This window comes from Varanus komodoensis, unplaced genomic scaffold (genome assembly GCF_004798865.1).
Source record: "Varanus komodoensis strain SLA01 unplaced genomic scaffold, ASM479886v1 scaffold5, whole genome shotgun sequence".
Taxonomy (NCBI): Eukaryota; Metazoa; Chordata; class Lepidosauria; order Squamata; family Varanidae; genus Varanus; species Varanus komodoensis.
The window spans coordinates 7,140,389-7,155,509 of record NW_025336087.1 but is presented as its reverse complement, the minus strand read 5'-3'; the positions used below and the strand labels follow the sequence as shown (position 1 = coordinate 7,155,509).

The window sequence follows — 15,121 nt, the reverse complement described above, 5'->3', positions numbered from 1 at the left end:
TTAATTTCTAAAGCCGGCATAGACACTTACAGGCTAAAATTTCTGGAAGACCACAACCCCACCAGCACACTCAATGGTGAAGGATGTTCAGAGTTCTGAAACTCTTCAGAGGTTGTTGGCATGTTCCCAACCTGTTCCTCATCGCTGTCTCGTTTATTGCAGTCTTCAGTATATATAGAAGTCCTTTGCTGCAACAGAACATAGCTAGAATTGCACTATTGTTTTCTTACTGTACTTTTGTTTTTGCATTTTCTATATTCAAGTTTATGCTGTGCAAAGAATTCCTGGAAGAATCCGTTCCAGTTGGACTTCCACCTGCCTACACCACAGAGCCATCTACCATCAATATTTTTGTGAAAAGGATTCTAGGTGAGAGATAATGCAGGGCATCAGCTTCAATGCCAGCTAGGGACTTATTTCTTCCTGGAACAACTTTCACAACTGTGGAGGAGGGATTCTGATGTACTTAGTTTTAATTTTAGTATTCTGCATTCTGATGTGATACTTGGTATGATTTGTATCCTGAAAGGCAGTGTATCCATTGCAACAAATAATACCAAGTACTGAAGTTGTATTTCATATGAACTCAGAGGTATGGATTCCACTGGGGAACCAAACAATTGTGCACATGAACAGCCCATTGGCTGGAATGGCTTCTGTATGGGCCAGTTTACACCGATGATGGCCCCCACCTGCACACCTGAGAAGTGTGCAGGGACCATGACTGGGCTGTATGCATGGAAGACCTGACTCCTACTTATGATAGTTACATGTTAATGCCATAGAAGCAAGTGGCTGCTGCTGATTTAATGAAAAGGCATCTCTTGTCACTATGTGGGGGAAGGGGGTTGTACTCTGGACTACTAGAATTAAACATGGGCATATTTAGCACTTTTATCTACCCTGACACATTCTTGTTGGACTCTGGTCAAACAGCACTCTTGGTATTTAAACTCAGTGGAACTTTTTTGGATCGGTTTCTTATAACCCTCGCCCTGATATGCTTCCTTGTGGCCTTAAGGGAGTTTCGACATCAGCAGGTGACATAGCATTAAGGAGGCCAAAATCAACTTTCAAAAAACTAATTTTAATCAAAACAAAAAAAATTGTTGATCATTAACAAGTTTATAAAACAGTGATTTAGTTACATAAATAAATTGATATCAGTGTATCAAATCTTAATTACCTTCAACTTCATGAGCATGTTTACATGGGTGATGAAGTACAACCTTTTTTCCTAGTATAATAAATAAAATGGAGAGCATGGAACAAGGGTTTTTTTTGCTCTAAACAAACAAAATAGTCTACAAACATACCTCTAGCATGTTCTCTAATGAAAAGAACAAGAGACACAGGACAACTTTTGCACCAAAATGTTAAAAAAATGCTTTAAAAAGCACAAGGATACAGAACCATCAGCTAAAATAAAAGACACTATACTGTAACCAAAATTGGTAATAATAATATAATGAACAGTTTGGTAGTTAGATCTCCAGTTTGGTTATTTTAAAGCATTAAGACAAGGCAAGATAGAAGGCTGCTTTCTTTTGAAGTAATTCTAGAGGAAATAAAAATATTAAAAAAAAAAAACAACTGAAAAGTAGAACAGTCATACCTACACAACTTTCTGTCCTGCACAAAGTCAAATACCTATGCAGAATATATTTATATATATATATATATATATAATATATATGTTATTTGTGCACGAAGATTAGCTTATTATTAGCTCACTGCAAAGGCGTAATGTACTATGTCAATTGTTTTGGAAAACATTGTAAGCAGCTATAGTCAAACATGTGCCACATGGTCACTGCCTATGAGCTAAGTGCAGTGCACACAAACCACATAAGAAACTGGTCACTTGCCACGGCTGGCCACATGGCAAAGTTAAGTACAAATAGTTGTTGCCCTTACAGCATTACTGCTTCTGTAATTTGTTTGATTCAAGACAGTGGTAAAAAACATCACTTCACCAAATGGCCAGATGCTACAGGTGCCAGGGATTGTCATATAGTTTGTACACACCATGCTAAGTTTACAAGTAGGGACAATGTGGTACATTGTTATCTGTAGCCACCCAGTGTGTGAAAAAGGATATTTAAGTTTTCTAGGCTAGGAGGCACAAACCCCAAATCTGGCATACTGTATTCTTAATGCTAAGGCTTGCTGCTCTGGCTGTGTCGTCCCCTCTTTACTAGAGTGGCTGTTACAAACGCGCATGAAGTGTATACATATATATATGCATACACATCTGTATAAATATATATATGTATAAGTTTCCCCCAATTTTCATCCAACAATGCAATCCAAAAGGTGGCTCTGCATAGATGCCCAGCATATTAAGTTCATCACCTGAGCCAGCCCTGAAGCTAGGCGCACTTGAGTCTTTTTCAATACATTTGTCTTGTTTTTGTTTAAAACCAAGCTACTGCAGCTTCAAGTATTTCGCATTATAGATTTTTTATTTTTATAAATTAGTTAGTTATATTTTCCCTCAATATTCCGACATATACTATAATATATATACAGTACAATAAATGCTTTCATTCTTTTAATTTTTTTTTCAGATAAATCCCTGAGAATGTATGTTGACAGTCGCTAAGTTTCCACATGCACAAGCATCGTGTGCCATGCTTCTGGATGAACAAGCACTGCAAAGCCACATGGGTCAGCCTTTGAAACTATTTACGTTATTGGTGTGGTTGGTTCATTTTAAAGAAGCTGAAATGGCAGGATGAGTTACAAAGGAGTAAAGCTGGAGCCATTCGAGGTACTTATCACAGGATGGAGGTGTTTTTGTTTGGTTTTTGTTTTGTTTTTAAAGCCATTGCAATACATTTCTCTTTCTCTCAATCTCTCTCCCTCTTTTTGTTTTGAGGCTGTGAACGTATACAGAAAGAACAGGAGAGCTCTGTGGACTTCTGCCACTTGACAACATATACTCAGTGTAAACCAAACTTTTTTAAGCCTCTCAATCTCTCATACAAAACAGAAAAAGGAAAGGAAAAATATACCCGCGCACACGCGCACGCACACGCACAAACTTTCACAACATGACATTTTAGTTTTGCAAACTCAGTATATAACTATACACATATAATACCGGCGTGGCTCTGTTTAAGTTAAAAAGGATACAAAGGCAGGCTCAAGTAAAAACATACCACCCTCCCACTCTTCCCCACCCCCCATTCACACTTCAGTTTTATCAACCAAACCGTTCACGAACCAACATCATCAGTTTCTTTTTGCCTTTGTAGATTTGTTTTAGGTTGTCAATGAACTGTGTAAACTGAATGTGTCCATCATGAGCCATTAAGAAAGTCTCTCGGGCCTTACTCAGGAACTCTATAAACTCACTGTAATGCCGTGGACTGATGTGCGTGAGCCGAGAATGTGTGGTATTAATATACGCTCCAATGGTGGCATCCAGGAGTTGCCTTAGTGGGGCTTTGTCCAATGACATGAGCTTCCCAGAGTTCCTCCTTCCATGAAGTCCCACCATTCCAGGAGTGGTCAAAGTACATCTACGCAAAATGTCTGACAGTACTGTTGCACATTTGACACTTTTGACCACCAGAGGTATGATAGCCGCTAGTTCATTTTTCCCAAGAGAGTGGCTGAGTGCGCATGCCCATAGAACATCATTAATGGCAGGGTGTGTGTCCTGATTGTAACTCAGGTTGAGATGCGTCATGGCCAACGTGGCCAGTTTGTAGGCCCGCATCGGATAACCGCGATGTTCCATGTATCGTGCGATAGTGAAAAGCTGCGTGTAACTCATGCCGGTTGCAGCAGCATCAAGAACAATTTGGTAAGCAGTCTCAAAAGCTATATGATCCTTTTCACACAAGGTCAGTGCAGAGAGGGCACAGTTCTGAGGATCCTTCATGGCACACTGGAGAGCAAGCGTTCGAGCACTGCTGGCCAGTTTCTCCTGCTGATGGCAGTCTAGATGCAAGCGGACTATAGTGCTGTTGGACATCACCGTTGTAGCAACAATACTAGTAGCTTCAGTTGGAGTAAAAAGTGTAAACCAGTTCTGCATGATGCTATCCAGTGCATAAACACCTGTGAGGCACAGAAAAACATTTGTCACCAAGTGCCTGTGTGCTGAGATCATGACTGTGTGTATTCTGCAGTAGCATGGCAGCAACTGAATGCTGAATTCAGCACCCAGAGCAGATCAGCCTTCCTCTTCTTTTCTGAACAAAAAGCAAGATTCTAGCTCTTATGTTCAGATAGGTATATTTGGAACGGTGCTTGGACCACCAAGTTAAACATCAAGATCGCCAACACTCAGTGCAGTCAATAAGATAGCCATTTGTCATGTACATATTTCTATATTTGCATAACCCATGTAGTGTGGTTGCCTTGGAGCAGAACTTGCAACTTCCATTGCAGAATACACACAGCTTTGCTTAAGCTGAATGGATGTGTAACAGGACAAGCCTTTTTCTTTAAATTGCTTCAAAGAATTTCTTTAGAGAAAGAAGACAGCAGATCAGGAATATGACCACTCTGGGCAATGAAACACACAGTCCTTTCCACGCAAACACAAACTGCATTTTTTAAAAGAAACCAAGAAAGCCACCCTCATACACCATGGTAGAGAAGAAGCAGTAGAGTGTTTCCCCAACTGAAACTCTACTGTAAGTGGCAAAATGCTTAAGCTAAAAACCAGGGCACAAGAATTCCAAGGCTCAGTTCCTAGCTCTGCTAGTGGACCCAGTATTAACTATGACAGATTTTGAGTAAGATAGCCAGCTCTTGCCTTGTCTGCCACTAATAAAAAGACAAAACAGCTTGCAGACTCAGCCCCACACCGATTTATCACAGCCTATGGGCAACTTTGCATGCTACTGCTTTAGTCCATACTGCATTTGAAGTTAACGGCAGGCCTCACTTGGATGTCATGAATACCACAGATGAAAGATTATAGATGATAAAAGTTCAGTATAGACTTGCAGATTGTTACAACACATGGTGGTACCATTTATGGAAGCACAGTGTCCCACAACCTTGAACAACTAAAGAGGAGTGGGGCTGGCTAGCCATTCCAAGCAAGTCCCAACATCCAGTGCATTTATTCCGTGGAAACTGACATCTTTTTACCAAAACAAAGGAAAGAAAATAACTCTATACTGCATTTGATATAACTCCAGTAGGAATAATGACATTTCTGTCCTTAAGGAAACATCCTCATCTACAGTCACTTCCAGCTTTCCTATCTGAAATGTGCAGGTTTCTTTAGTACCCTTTTGTTGCTCTTGTGAGGACAAACAATGACTGATGGGCTCCATAAATTGAAGCTTATAGGCAGCTTGAGTGCCTCATTATTGCCTGAAGTAATTTGCACACATCTGTGCACTCATCTAACCACACCCAGAGGTCCTTATTTTGCTCATTTGGGCCCTGCTGTATTATGGCATGCGTGCTCATCTACCCCTTTACCCTGCACTAGACACTAAGGCCAGCCACTCAATGACTGGCCTTCATTTACATAAACAAACATGCCCCTCATTTATAAACTTCCTCAAGTCTCAGAGGTGATCTTTGCATGACATTACAGCTTCCTTATGGAAGCTATACATATATATATGCTAATGTACTGCAGAATAAAAAAGCAATTTGCTTGCCAATAGTGAATTAAGCTAAACAACAAACTTGCCCTCTAATATCTAGAATGCAATCTAGGTTTTAATTATCTTGGCCAAGACAAAGATGCTATTTTTAAAAACAGAAGATACAAATGTATAGGTGCACATCACTTGAAATAAGGATGAAGAATGGTAAATCTGACCGTTTTGGTCCTTAGTTTGAAGAAAATACAATCCTGACAATCAAATGAATTTTGCAGTGATAAAGTATTCTAGAAACTGTGCTTGAATGGCAGCAGTTATTCAACTTAGCAAAATCAGAAATAAAATACCTAGTACACATACATGAAACCTTGTGAGCTTCTCAAAATTTAATGGCAGTTTACAGTCATGATAGTGACCAGATTTGGGAATACAAGTAAGGGCAATCATACTAATATTATTGGAAAAGGTTTGGACAAATTAGCTCACACTCTTTTAGGAAAACATTAAGGTACTAAGCAAAGAATCCCTTTTTATTGCAGGTCATGTGTGATTGATGCAGCATGCAAAATAACACGCATTTCTACAAAACGTGGCTATTTGACTTTCATGCTCTGGTAGAGAACATTCCTGTTCTTGAGAACTGACTGCATGGAACTGTTCAAACATTTCATGAGTTGCTCCACATTTTGTGGGTGGGCAGAGTGTGACCTCCCTCTGTCCCCCTTGGTTCCTTGAGACAGGTCATGTAAGCAAATGTTTTCAGCTACTCTACTTACACAAATTGCTGCAAAGAAGTTCTCACTGTATCAAGGGAGACAGCGCAGATCAAATGTTACATCCTCCAAGGGCTGCATTCCCGGGGAACTTTGGGCTGTCTACATGGGTCATGTACTCTTCCCAGTTACTAAAAATGGTTAGGATGGCATTTAAGTGTGAGAAAAATATTAACATCTGGTACACGTGATATATGCAACATTGTTGCACAAGGCAGGAAATTCAAAATGGCAACGTGCTGGGTGTGAAACTGCTTCAGTTTTCACTGGAAGAGTAACACTGTAAGAATCAATCCGATAAATACCATTGAAAACGCCTCTGCATTGCAAAGGGTCTATTTTACAGCATGAGTTAAATCAAACTTCTTCAGAGGTCAATGGCAGTTCATACCTACTTCTGTTGCACATGTTACCAACCACCTCACCATCTCCCGCCGCCGCCAATTCAATGTTGACAATGTCATGCGCATCACCTATTCAAAGAGACAAATATTTTTAGGGAGATGTATGGTAACTTTAAAGGCATTTGCTCCAAGCAGCCAAGCTCTATGACCAGTATAACATCTAATCATGAACATTTACAAGGAATGACTGAATCCCAATCATAACCAACTTATCCTGGAATCTTCTGGCACGTACTAGCATTGCATAAAAGACAGTCCTTATAAAAGGATAAAACAAGCTCTCCTATCTCTATTTTTCTATATATTCCCTCAATTATTTTCTTACATCCAGCTTATTCTCTAGTTTTGACCCCTCTAATTTTATCTTACGACAATTCCCTAGTCATTTTCAGGGAACCAAAGGAGTAACTGTTTCTGGGTGACATAAAAGAGATGTGATGAATACACTAGAACTAGAAGCATTCATTGCCACCGCAGCTATTTTCCTTTAGCATTCTTCGCTGGACAGCACCGATTGGTGAGATGTCTGCATGCTGGAAAGGAGGATGAAACACTCCTGCAACAATGAAGTTGTACCACTTGTGTGCACAGCTTAAATGCACACAAAACCAACCCATGAAGGCAAAGTACCCTCCCTAAAAGAATGGAATGAAGCATGTTACAAGAGTCAACATCAACAAAACAGAGTGGAGTAATATTGTTCCACATATCAAACACTACTCCAAAGGCAGGTGCAGCTTCCACCATTTAAAAAAAAAATCCATTCCCCTCTATTAACAACTTAAAGTGGAGAACAGACCACCATTAAAAAAACAATATAGTTGGGAACTTGTACATCTAAAGGACTATATCCTCTGCCTCTCCAAATATTATGTGAATATTCTGGGATTTTTCTTCAGTCTTTATGTAGCTAACATCAAAAACCAGATAAACTGTGGGAGTCTGTTCCAGCTGCAGTACCATATTAAGGAATGCCATCCATAGGAAGGCTTATCTGGCACCACACTTCATACTTTTTCAGTACCCAGTGAAGAGCTTTTTATTTGCTCAGGACTAGGCCTTCCAGCAAGTTACCCAGCTGGTTTTTACCTATTGGATTGATGGATTTCACTGCTCGAACCTGTTTTTGTTTTTCTGCAGAATTAAACATGAATTACATATAAAATTGCTTAACTGTTAGCTGTATTGGGAGTTTTGTACATGAAAGAAAGACATATAAATGTCTCAAATAAATAAGACAACAGAGTACAAGTGAGGTGTTCTATAAACCATCACTTTAAATTCTATGTTATATCACCAGTATACTTATTTTGCAATGTCACCATTGTTTACCTGCATGCAAATATTTTATGGATCAATTAGGTCAACCTGTGTATGTCTGATTTCCAACATCCACTCATATACTATGAATTTTAGGTTCTTGTGAAACTCAAGCCATATAACTGACTGGGGCAGGGGGCACTATGCCAAAGACCAAAGGGGCAAAATTACTAGCATATTTTAGATAGCAGTAGTCACTGGCAGTAACAACCCCTTTGGAGAGCTGTTTCAGCCTTTTAGAATAGGGAAAAAAACTGTACAAAAGCTGGGAAATCAACCAAACTTGGTGACTGCTGGTTGGGCCAACTACAGAAGCATGAACCCTGAATGTGAGATTCTGCATCCCTGTACTAGAGACTAATGACAAAAAAAATATAATCTAGAATAATGCATGCTGGAGCTTTACAGACCACCACGTATGATTATATGGCCAGCATGTGGTTGGCTTCTAAAGAACCCAACACATTGTCTTCTGATGCCACCTGATTACTGGAATCCTCAGTTGCATCACAGATAGCCCTAGCAATATCAACTTTTTACCCACCAATATTTAATCTACTCCTTTGCAGCTGGAACACAGTTCCATCCAAGTATACAAAGAGCTAAACTTTAATTTGGCTTTTCCCACTGTTACTGTGGCAGAGACTTTGGCAGAGTTTTTCAGCACTTTGAGTCACGATTCTAAGCATGTTTAGACAGACAGAAGTGCCCTAGCCAGTCCAGCTGCAGGACTCTATCTGTCTAAACATGCACAGGATTCTGCCCTTAGTGCATTCTGTGAATGTGTTCTATGAACCATCTACAAGCCACTGCATGAAAGCCTTGATTCCACACTGACTGGATTCACATGACAGGACACCCCATCATGGCTTACTACCCACAATGTTGTGCTATGCGAACCCAGACCAACCCCTGCAGGGTGGTTTGTTTGAGTACAACAAGCCACCCTGATAACCCATGAGTTGCACCAAGGGTACCTGGACTACAGTGTGCTCTTGTGCCATATAAACTTGGACAAATGACCCCATCATGCATACAAAGAATCACACCAACATACCTGGCAAGAGCAGCAACCCCTACACACACACACACACACACACACACACACACACACACACACACCGCCGCTATTGCCAAGCATACCCTGGTCCCTCTCAGCATCAGCCATTCCAGAAGGGCCCAGGAGGCACTTTGGGCCAGCTAGCAGTGGCTTCCTTCTCTGTCCTCATGATCATGAGTCTTCTCAGGCTCACTGAAGTCACTGTTCACTTTAAACGTGCACTTTTTTCATGGAGAAACTAAACATTGGTTATTAAGATGGTTTTAATAATCTCTGTCTTGATAACTTCAGACAGTCCCTTCAAAGTGCCCCAGAGGCACTTTGGAGGGCTAACTGTGCTTACTAAGCATTTTTAAATTTTTTGGTCCTCCTGATCTTCACAAATGTTTGTGATTTTTAAAAATATGCACAATTGCATGGGTGCAGGAATGGGGAGTCTCAGGTGGGCATGTACAGGGGCTGGGGTGCTTGCTGGAAAAGTCCAGCAGGAACCCAACCTGGACAATGCCCCACAAAGGCTCCAGGAAAGCTTGCATTCCTCTCTGGCTACATCTGAACAACTATCAAAAGATGAGATGTCAAAGGCATCTTAGTTCATGAAAGTGGAATAGTGGCTTGTTCTCTTTCTTTGAGGCAAGCTCCTTGTGGATTTCTTTTGGACTTGAGATTCTACCATGTCAGGGACAAGCAAGCCACGCATCTACAGCTGTATGATTTCTCATGGCTGTCAAAAGTAGACGACCATTTTAAAAGTGGGATTTACAGAGGGTTATTTATTTCTGGTTCAAAGCTATGCAAACATAGTCAATATGTCTGTCTACTTTCCTAGCAAAAAAGATACCCCCACTGCACAGACACAGTTGCACAAATGGATTAAAAACATCCCCCCTTCCCCCCAATGAGGCTTGCAGACACTTTGGGGAATGGAGACACAACTTTATGTCCTCTGGGATATCTATGGGAAAAGCCAAGGCATAAGAAGGTGGAAGAAAGAGGCTAAAAACCCACAGTAAGCCTGATTATCTGTCAGGTAGGCCACAGATTGTTCATACAACAACCAACCCACTATGGCTTATTGCCAACATGGATTCTTACAATGTGCAAATGTGAAGCAAGTTTTCCATACTTTGAAATCTGGGAATTTCAGTGGTCCAATTTTAATTTTAGGGCAGGCTGGAAGCAATGTGCAAGAGCAGCCATATATTTCACACATGTGTTATCAATCAATTGCTGCCAAAAATACAAGATAACTAATTGTATGTTCTCAGTCTTTTGACAGTAACTTCTATCATTAGAAAACCTTTAAAGAAAACACCTCGAGAGGAAAGGAATGTATGTGTGGGATATAATTCAACTAGTGTTCGTTCCATCAGTAGAACAGGGAAGGTATGATTTCCCCTTTCTTGCACATCCCCAATACAATCTGGAAGGCTGGGAGACTTTGGGGGCCACGAGTGGCAACACAGTGTGAGAGCCAGCATGGCAGCCAGTGTAGTGTAGTGGTTACAAGTGCTGGACTGGGACTTGGGAGATCTGAATTCTAGTCCCCACTGAGCCATGAAGCTAACAATGTGACTTTGGACCAGTCAAAGACTTTCAGCCCAACCTACCTCACAGGCTTGTCATTGTGAGATTAATATGGACAGGAAGAAAAAAAAAGAATTATGTGAACTGCCTTGAGTTCCTTGGAAGGAAAGAAGACATAATATAAATGTAACAAACGAAAGAACACACACACGAAGAGCAATTGGACTGCATCCCTGTTCTTTAACTCCATCTCTGTCCCCCACCATGTTGCACAGCAGCAAATCAACAAGATCCCACTGACTCCGAATGATACATTCAGTTTTAAACAAATTGTGTCAAGCTACATATATAAAACAGATTCAAAGTTTCTTACTATAGCAGTAAAATGGCATCACATAGAAAAATACCTGAAGACCCAGTTCCAGAGAGACTTTCAAAAGGGTGATATCTGGTAGACTGTCCATAAGTGTTGCTATTTTAAATGCATCCTGGGCTAGCTTGAAGATATGTGATGAGGAGTGAATGTTTTTCTGGATAGATTCTAACACTGTTTCAAGCCTTCGAACATCACCTGCAAAATCAGCCAGAAAACCTGCATAAACACTGCCACTAGTGACAGGAACACTACAGTGTGCCATACTAAGACTGGCCAAAGTTTCAGAAATGTACATTTGAGCAAAAGAGAGGTTAACAGTAGAAATGTTTGGCAAACTTTCTCAATGAATAAATACTAAACCTTCTAGTACACTTCTTCGATGTTTTCCATTCCCAAAAGTCTGCATCTATGAATCAAATCCATCTGCCACAGAACTTAACTGAAGATGCTCTTCAGGTGATCTAGCCAGCCACATGACTAGCAAGTGATGAGTTCAGACATGTTTCACGCAGTGTTGCTTCAGCTGATCTGAACAAGCCTTATTCTAGATATACAATTTTCTGGTTCAGAATGCTGGAACAGCATTCTCTACCTTAGCATCTTCCAGACGACTTGCAGTACATCTCCTATCATCCCTAACCAGCACAAAACTTTGTGAAGATGATGGGAACTGTAGAGGCAAATACACATGGAGGTGGCCGAGGGGGTGAAAGCTTTTTAGGGAAAAAAGCCAACTTCCGAAGTCATGGTAAGTTGACCTATTTTCTCAGACCATAGATAAGACCCATCCATTTGGCTGAGCTTGGACATAATAAAATTGATTAGTCCAAACCAGAAATCAAAGCTTCTGAATTCTTTATGGTTGCACCAGAGGAAGAGCGGGGAAAGCGGGATTGACAAGCCAGAGGCTTGTTCATGCAACACTAAACCACAATTTAGTGTCATGTCTAAATAAGACTAATGCCTACTCATGTATACCCATCAACTAAAAATAGGCATCTGCTTAATTGCTGGTACTATACCTTTGGCTGCAGTTAGCATAGTTGATGCCAACTCACACTGCTGAGATTCAATGTGACTTAGGGTGAACCAACGAGGATACCGGTTTGGAACAACTGATGCAATGTGATGTGGACGAGACATGTCTCCTGAAGGAGCTGTGGATTCCAAAACTAATAACCTGGAAATGGGAAGCACACCCTAATTTATCACACAATTATAACCATTAAATAAGTTCTTTTTTCTTCTACAAAACTCAGCAATATTAAGACAAAAAGCCAGGCAAGTTGCTATTACGAGCTTGTATAAACCTCAGGCCCACACACTGCCCCATCCCCCTCCTCCGTCACATGCAAGAAGAGATCAAATGCTTCCACTTTGGAAGCAACAGCTGGTCCTTGTTACATCTAAACAAATCAGTGTCTACATCTGGTTAAAACAAACCTGGACCAAGCCATGTTTGTATCATCCTCATTTATTTTAGCTAACCACAGTTAAAACAAAACCACAGTTCCTGAGTTGGAAGCAGCAGGGAAGTGTGAGCATTTTTAAAGGGTATTTGATCTCTTTCTCTTACCCATGAAGGGCAGAGGGGGAGAGGTGTATGAGCCCAAAGTGAGCTCTCATAAGGACAAACAACTATTTGTTGTTATGTCTGGACAAGGTCAACTGCTTTATATAAGTTTGTTTGTCTTATGAGGCTTTTGTTTCAGTTATGACAAATGAAATGCTTTGACTTAATTAGGAAAATTACTCTTTCTGTAAGAAAGGTTCTCTGTGGTACTATTTTGAGCAACTGTATTTCAATCAAAGGTGTGAACAAAAATTTAAGAGAGGGAAAATATTTTTTTACCAGATACATAGCTGTGATTTTTTTTAGTGGGAAAACTGGGAGATTTGTGAATTAAAACAGGAGTGTGCAGTATTTTCTTTTCCAAATGATGTAACAAACACTTTATGCAACCATTTAAAGCACCATGACAGACAAATGCCCACATCCAATATTCAAAGAAAGTAAATGTTAACAATTATAGTATTGCTACTGTAATAACCAAGTGATTTGACATCTGTCAAGAATACTATGCCTGTCACATGTGGCAAGGCCTTTCTATAACACAGCCTGTCTCCTTTTGCTTCTTACTTGCCTCCCATTCCTCTGTTGTATCATGGAAAACCCGATGAATGTCTGAACACACCCATGCCCACACCCACAATGTGAAAGCTAAAAAGCTTATTGCAATTCATTAAAACTTTCCATGTTTCAGGCCTGACAAAATGCAGGCTCTGACTAGCAAAATAAATGATTTATACTGCTAATATTTAATGATACATAGTAACTGAAATATAAATTAAAATACTATGTCAGGATAGCTACTTCTCCTACATAGCTTTCCTCACCCTATGCATGTTTACTAGGAGGTTAGTCCCACCAAATACAACCGGGTTCACTCTCAATTAGGTGCTCATAACCTGTGAATAGTGATTTCCATTCCTTAATCAATTTAAACCAAATTTTTAATCAAATCAATTTTAAACAAAACAAAAATCGTTCAGAATTTCTTCTTCTGCTGGTGTCTACACAATGGTCCCAAGATCACATAAAACTGTTCACTATAAAATTAGTTTTAGTCTATTTTCTTTTTCTGTTTTCTCATAAAATAAAAATACTACTCGCTTCAGTATCTTAGAATGCAGAAGCATTTCGACCCATCTCTGAGCATGTTTAGAACTATTGTTTAATAAAACTAAGGCTTTTATTATTTCTGCTTTTCATAAATATACTTGGTACTGTTATGAAACATACAGTTATATACAGTGACTCCATTTGCACATAACAGTGACATATTGTGGGTTAAATTAACCCTCAATTTACTGGGTGGTGTGCCATGCACTGAAGCTGCTTCCACTTTGCATAACTGACCTCTAATTGACCTGATTGTAGGTTGCTGTTCATAGTTAAACAACTCAAAGGTGAGCCACAGTGAGTTCTTAGATTAAATTTGTGTTGTTTTAACTCACAAATAGGTCCACTATCTTCCATGTTCCTAAAACTAGCAAAGTAAGTTCTGATTTCATAAAAGTAGTATGGCTTATATTTACACTTTGTCTAAAATGCAGTGGTCTTCAGCTATGCACCCAAGAACATCTAAGTGAAACATCTGGTTTCTGCATTGCTTTAGATGCAGTCCACAGAGGTCCCACATTTTCAGAGATGTGGAAAGATGCAGAAGGACATTTGGCTTCAGAAGCAACTCCCATTTTATTTTCTTCAATAACTATTTATATACTACCTAATAATGAAGGTCTGCCAGATGGTTGACAGTAAAAAAATAAATAAAAAGCAGTAAAATACAAACAGTACCCTTTTGTTTCCATCATAACTATGTATAAGCAGTACCAATGCCAACAACCAACTGCAATAGAGCTTTTATAATTATTCAAGCAAAACAGTATGAATACATAGGGATAGTGCAGTGTTCAATAAATTCTGCCTTTAAAATCATGCAAACATGTAAGAAAACAAACTCTGCCGCTGAAAACATTTCACTTCATTATGGAGAATGGAATGAGTTTGTCCATGTTTTCTCCAATGATAAAAAGCCTAAAATAATCAGATTTACCACTGTATCAAGGGGGGGGGGGGGAGAAAGGACTGGAAAGACATATATTTTAAGTAGTGGACATCTTTCTAGAAGCCATTTGTGTGCTATACTGCTGTTGCTTGAAAAGTCAAAACCTTGGTGCAAAATAATCCTGTGTGGGATGGAAAGTGGACGTGAAAGAAAACCTACTACCTATAGATAGTGGTTGGAAAGGTTACCTTAGAAATTTCCTTAAACTGTTAAGTTCTAAAGTTATTCCTCCTCCTACTACAGATCTATTATTAGAAGGGACCACACTATAATATGCTTGAATGAAAATAGGATGGTGTTTTGCACATGAACTTCCTACCATGATGACTCAGAGCAGCCTCAGCATTTGAAAGGTCAAAGAAGTATTGAAGGACAGTTGGAAAATGAAGATTAACATGCAAAATCCTGTGTGTGTGTGTGTGTGTGTGTGTGTGTGTGTGTGTG

The 15,121-nt window shown here is 39.7% G+C and overlaps 1 protein-coding gene across 1 annotated transcript in view; it reads right to left on the bottom strand.

The window, feature by feature from the left end:
- Nucleotides 1-1,066: 1,066 nt before the first annotated feature.
- The window catches only part of ZSWIM6 (zinc finger SWIM-type containing 6), a 113,519-nt gene continuing 99,464 nt past the window's right edge, over nucleotides 1,067-15,121 (bottom strand). Inside the window, exons 11-14 of the mRNA XM_044446813.1 lie at nucleotides 12,068-12,225; nucleotides 11,077-11,240; nucleotides 6,750-6,831; nucleotides 1,067-4,071 (exon numbers count right to left, since the gene is read on the bottom strand). Of these exons, the coding sequence (XP_044302748.1) occupies nucleotides 3,209-4,071; nucleotides 6,750-6,831; nucleotides 11,077-11,240; nucleotides 12,068-12,225 (1,267 nt within the window). The 3' untranslated portion in view covers nucleotides 1,067-3,208. The remainder of the gene's footprint in view (nucleotides 4,072-6,749; nucleotides 6,832-11,076; nucleotides 11,241-12,067; nucleotides 12,226-15,121) is intronic.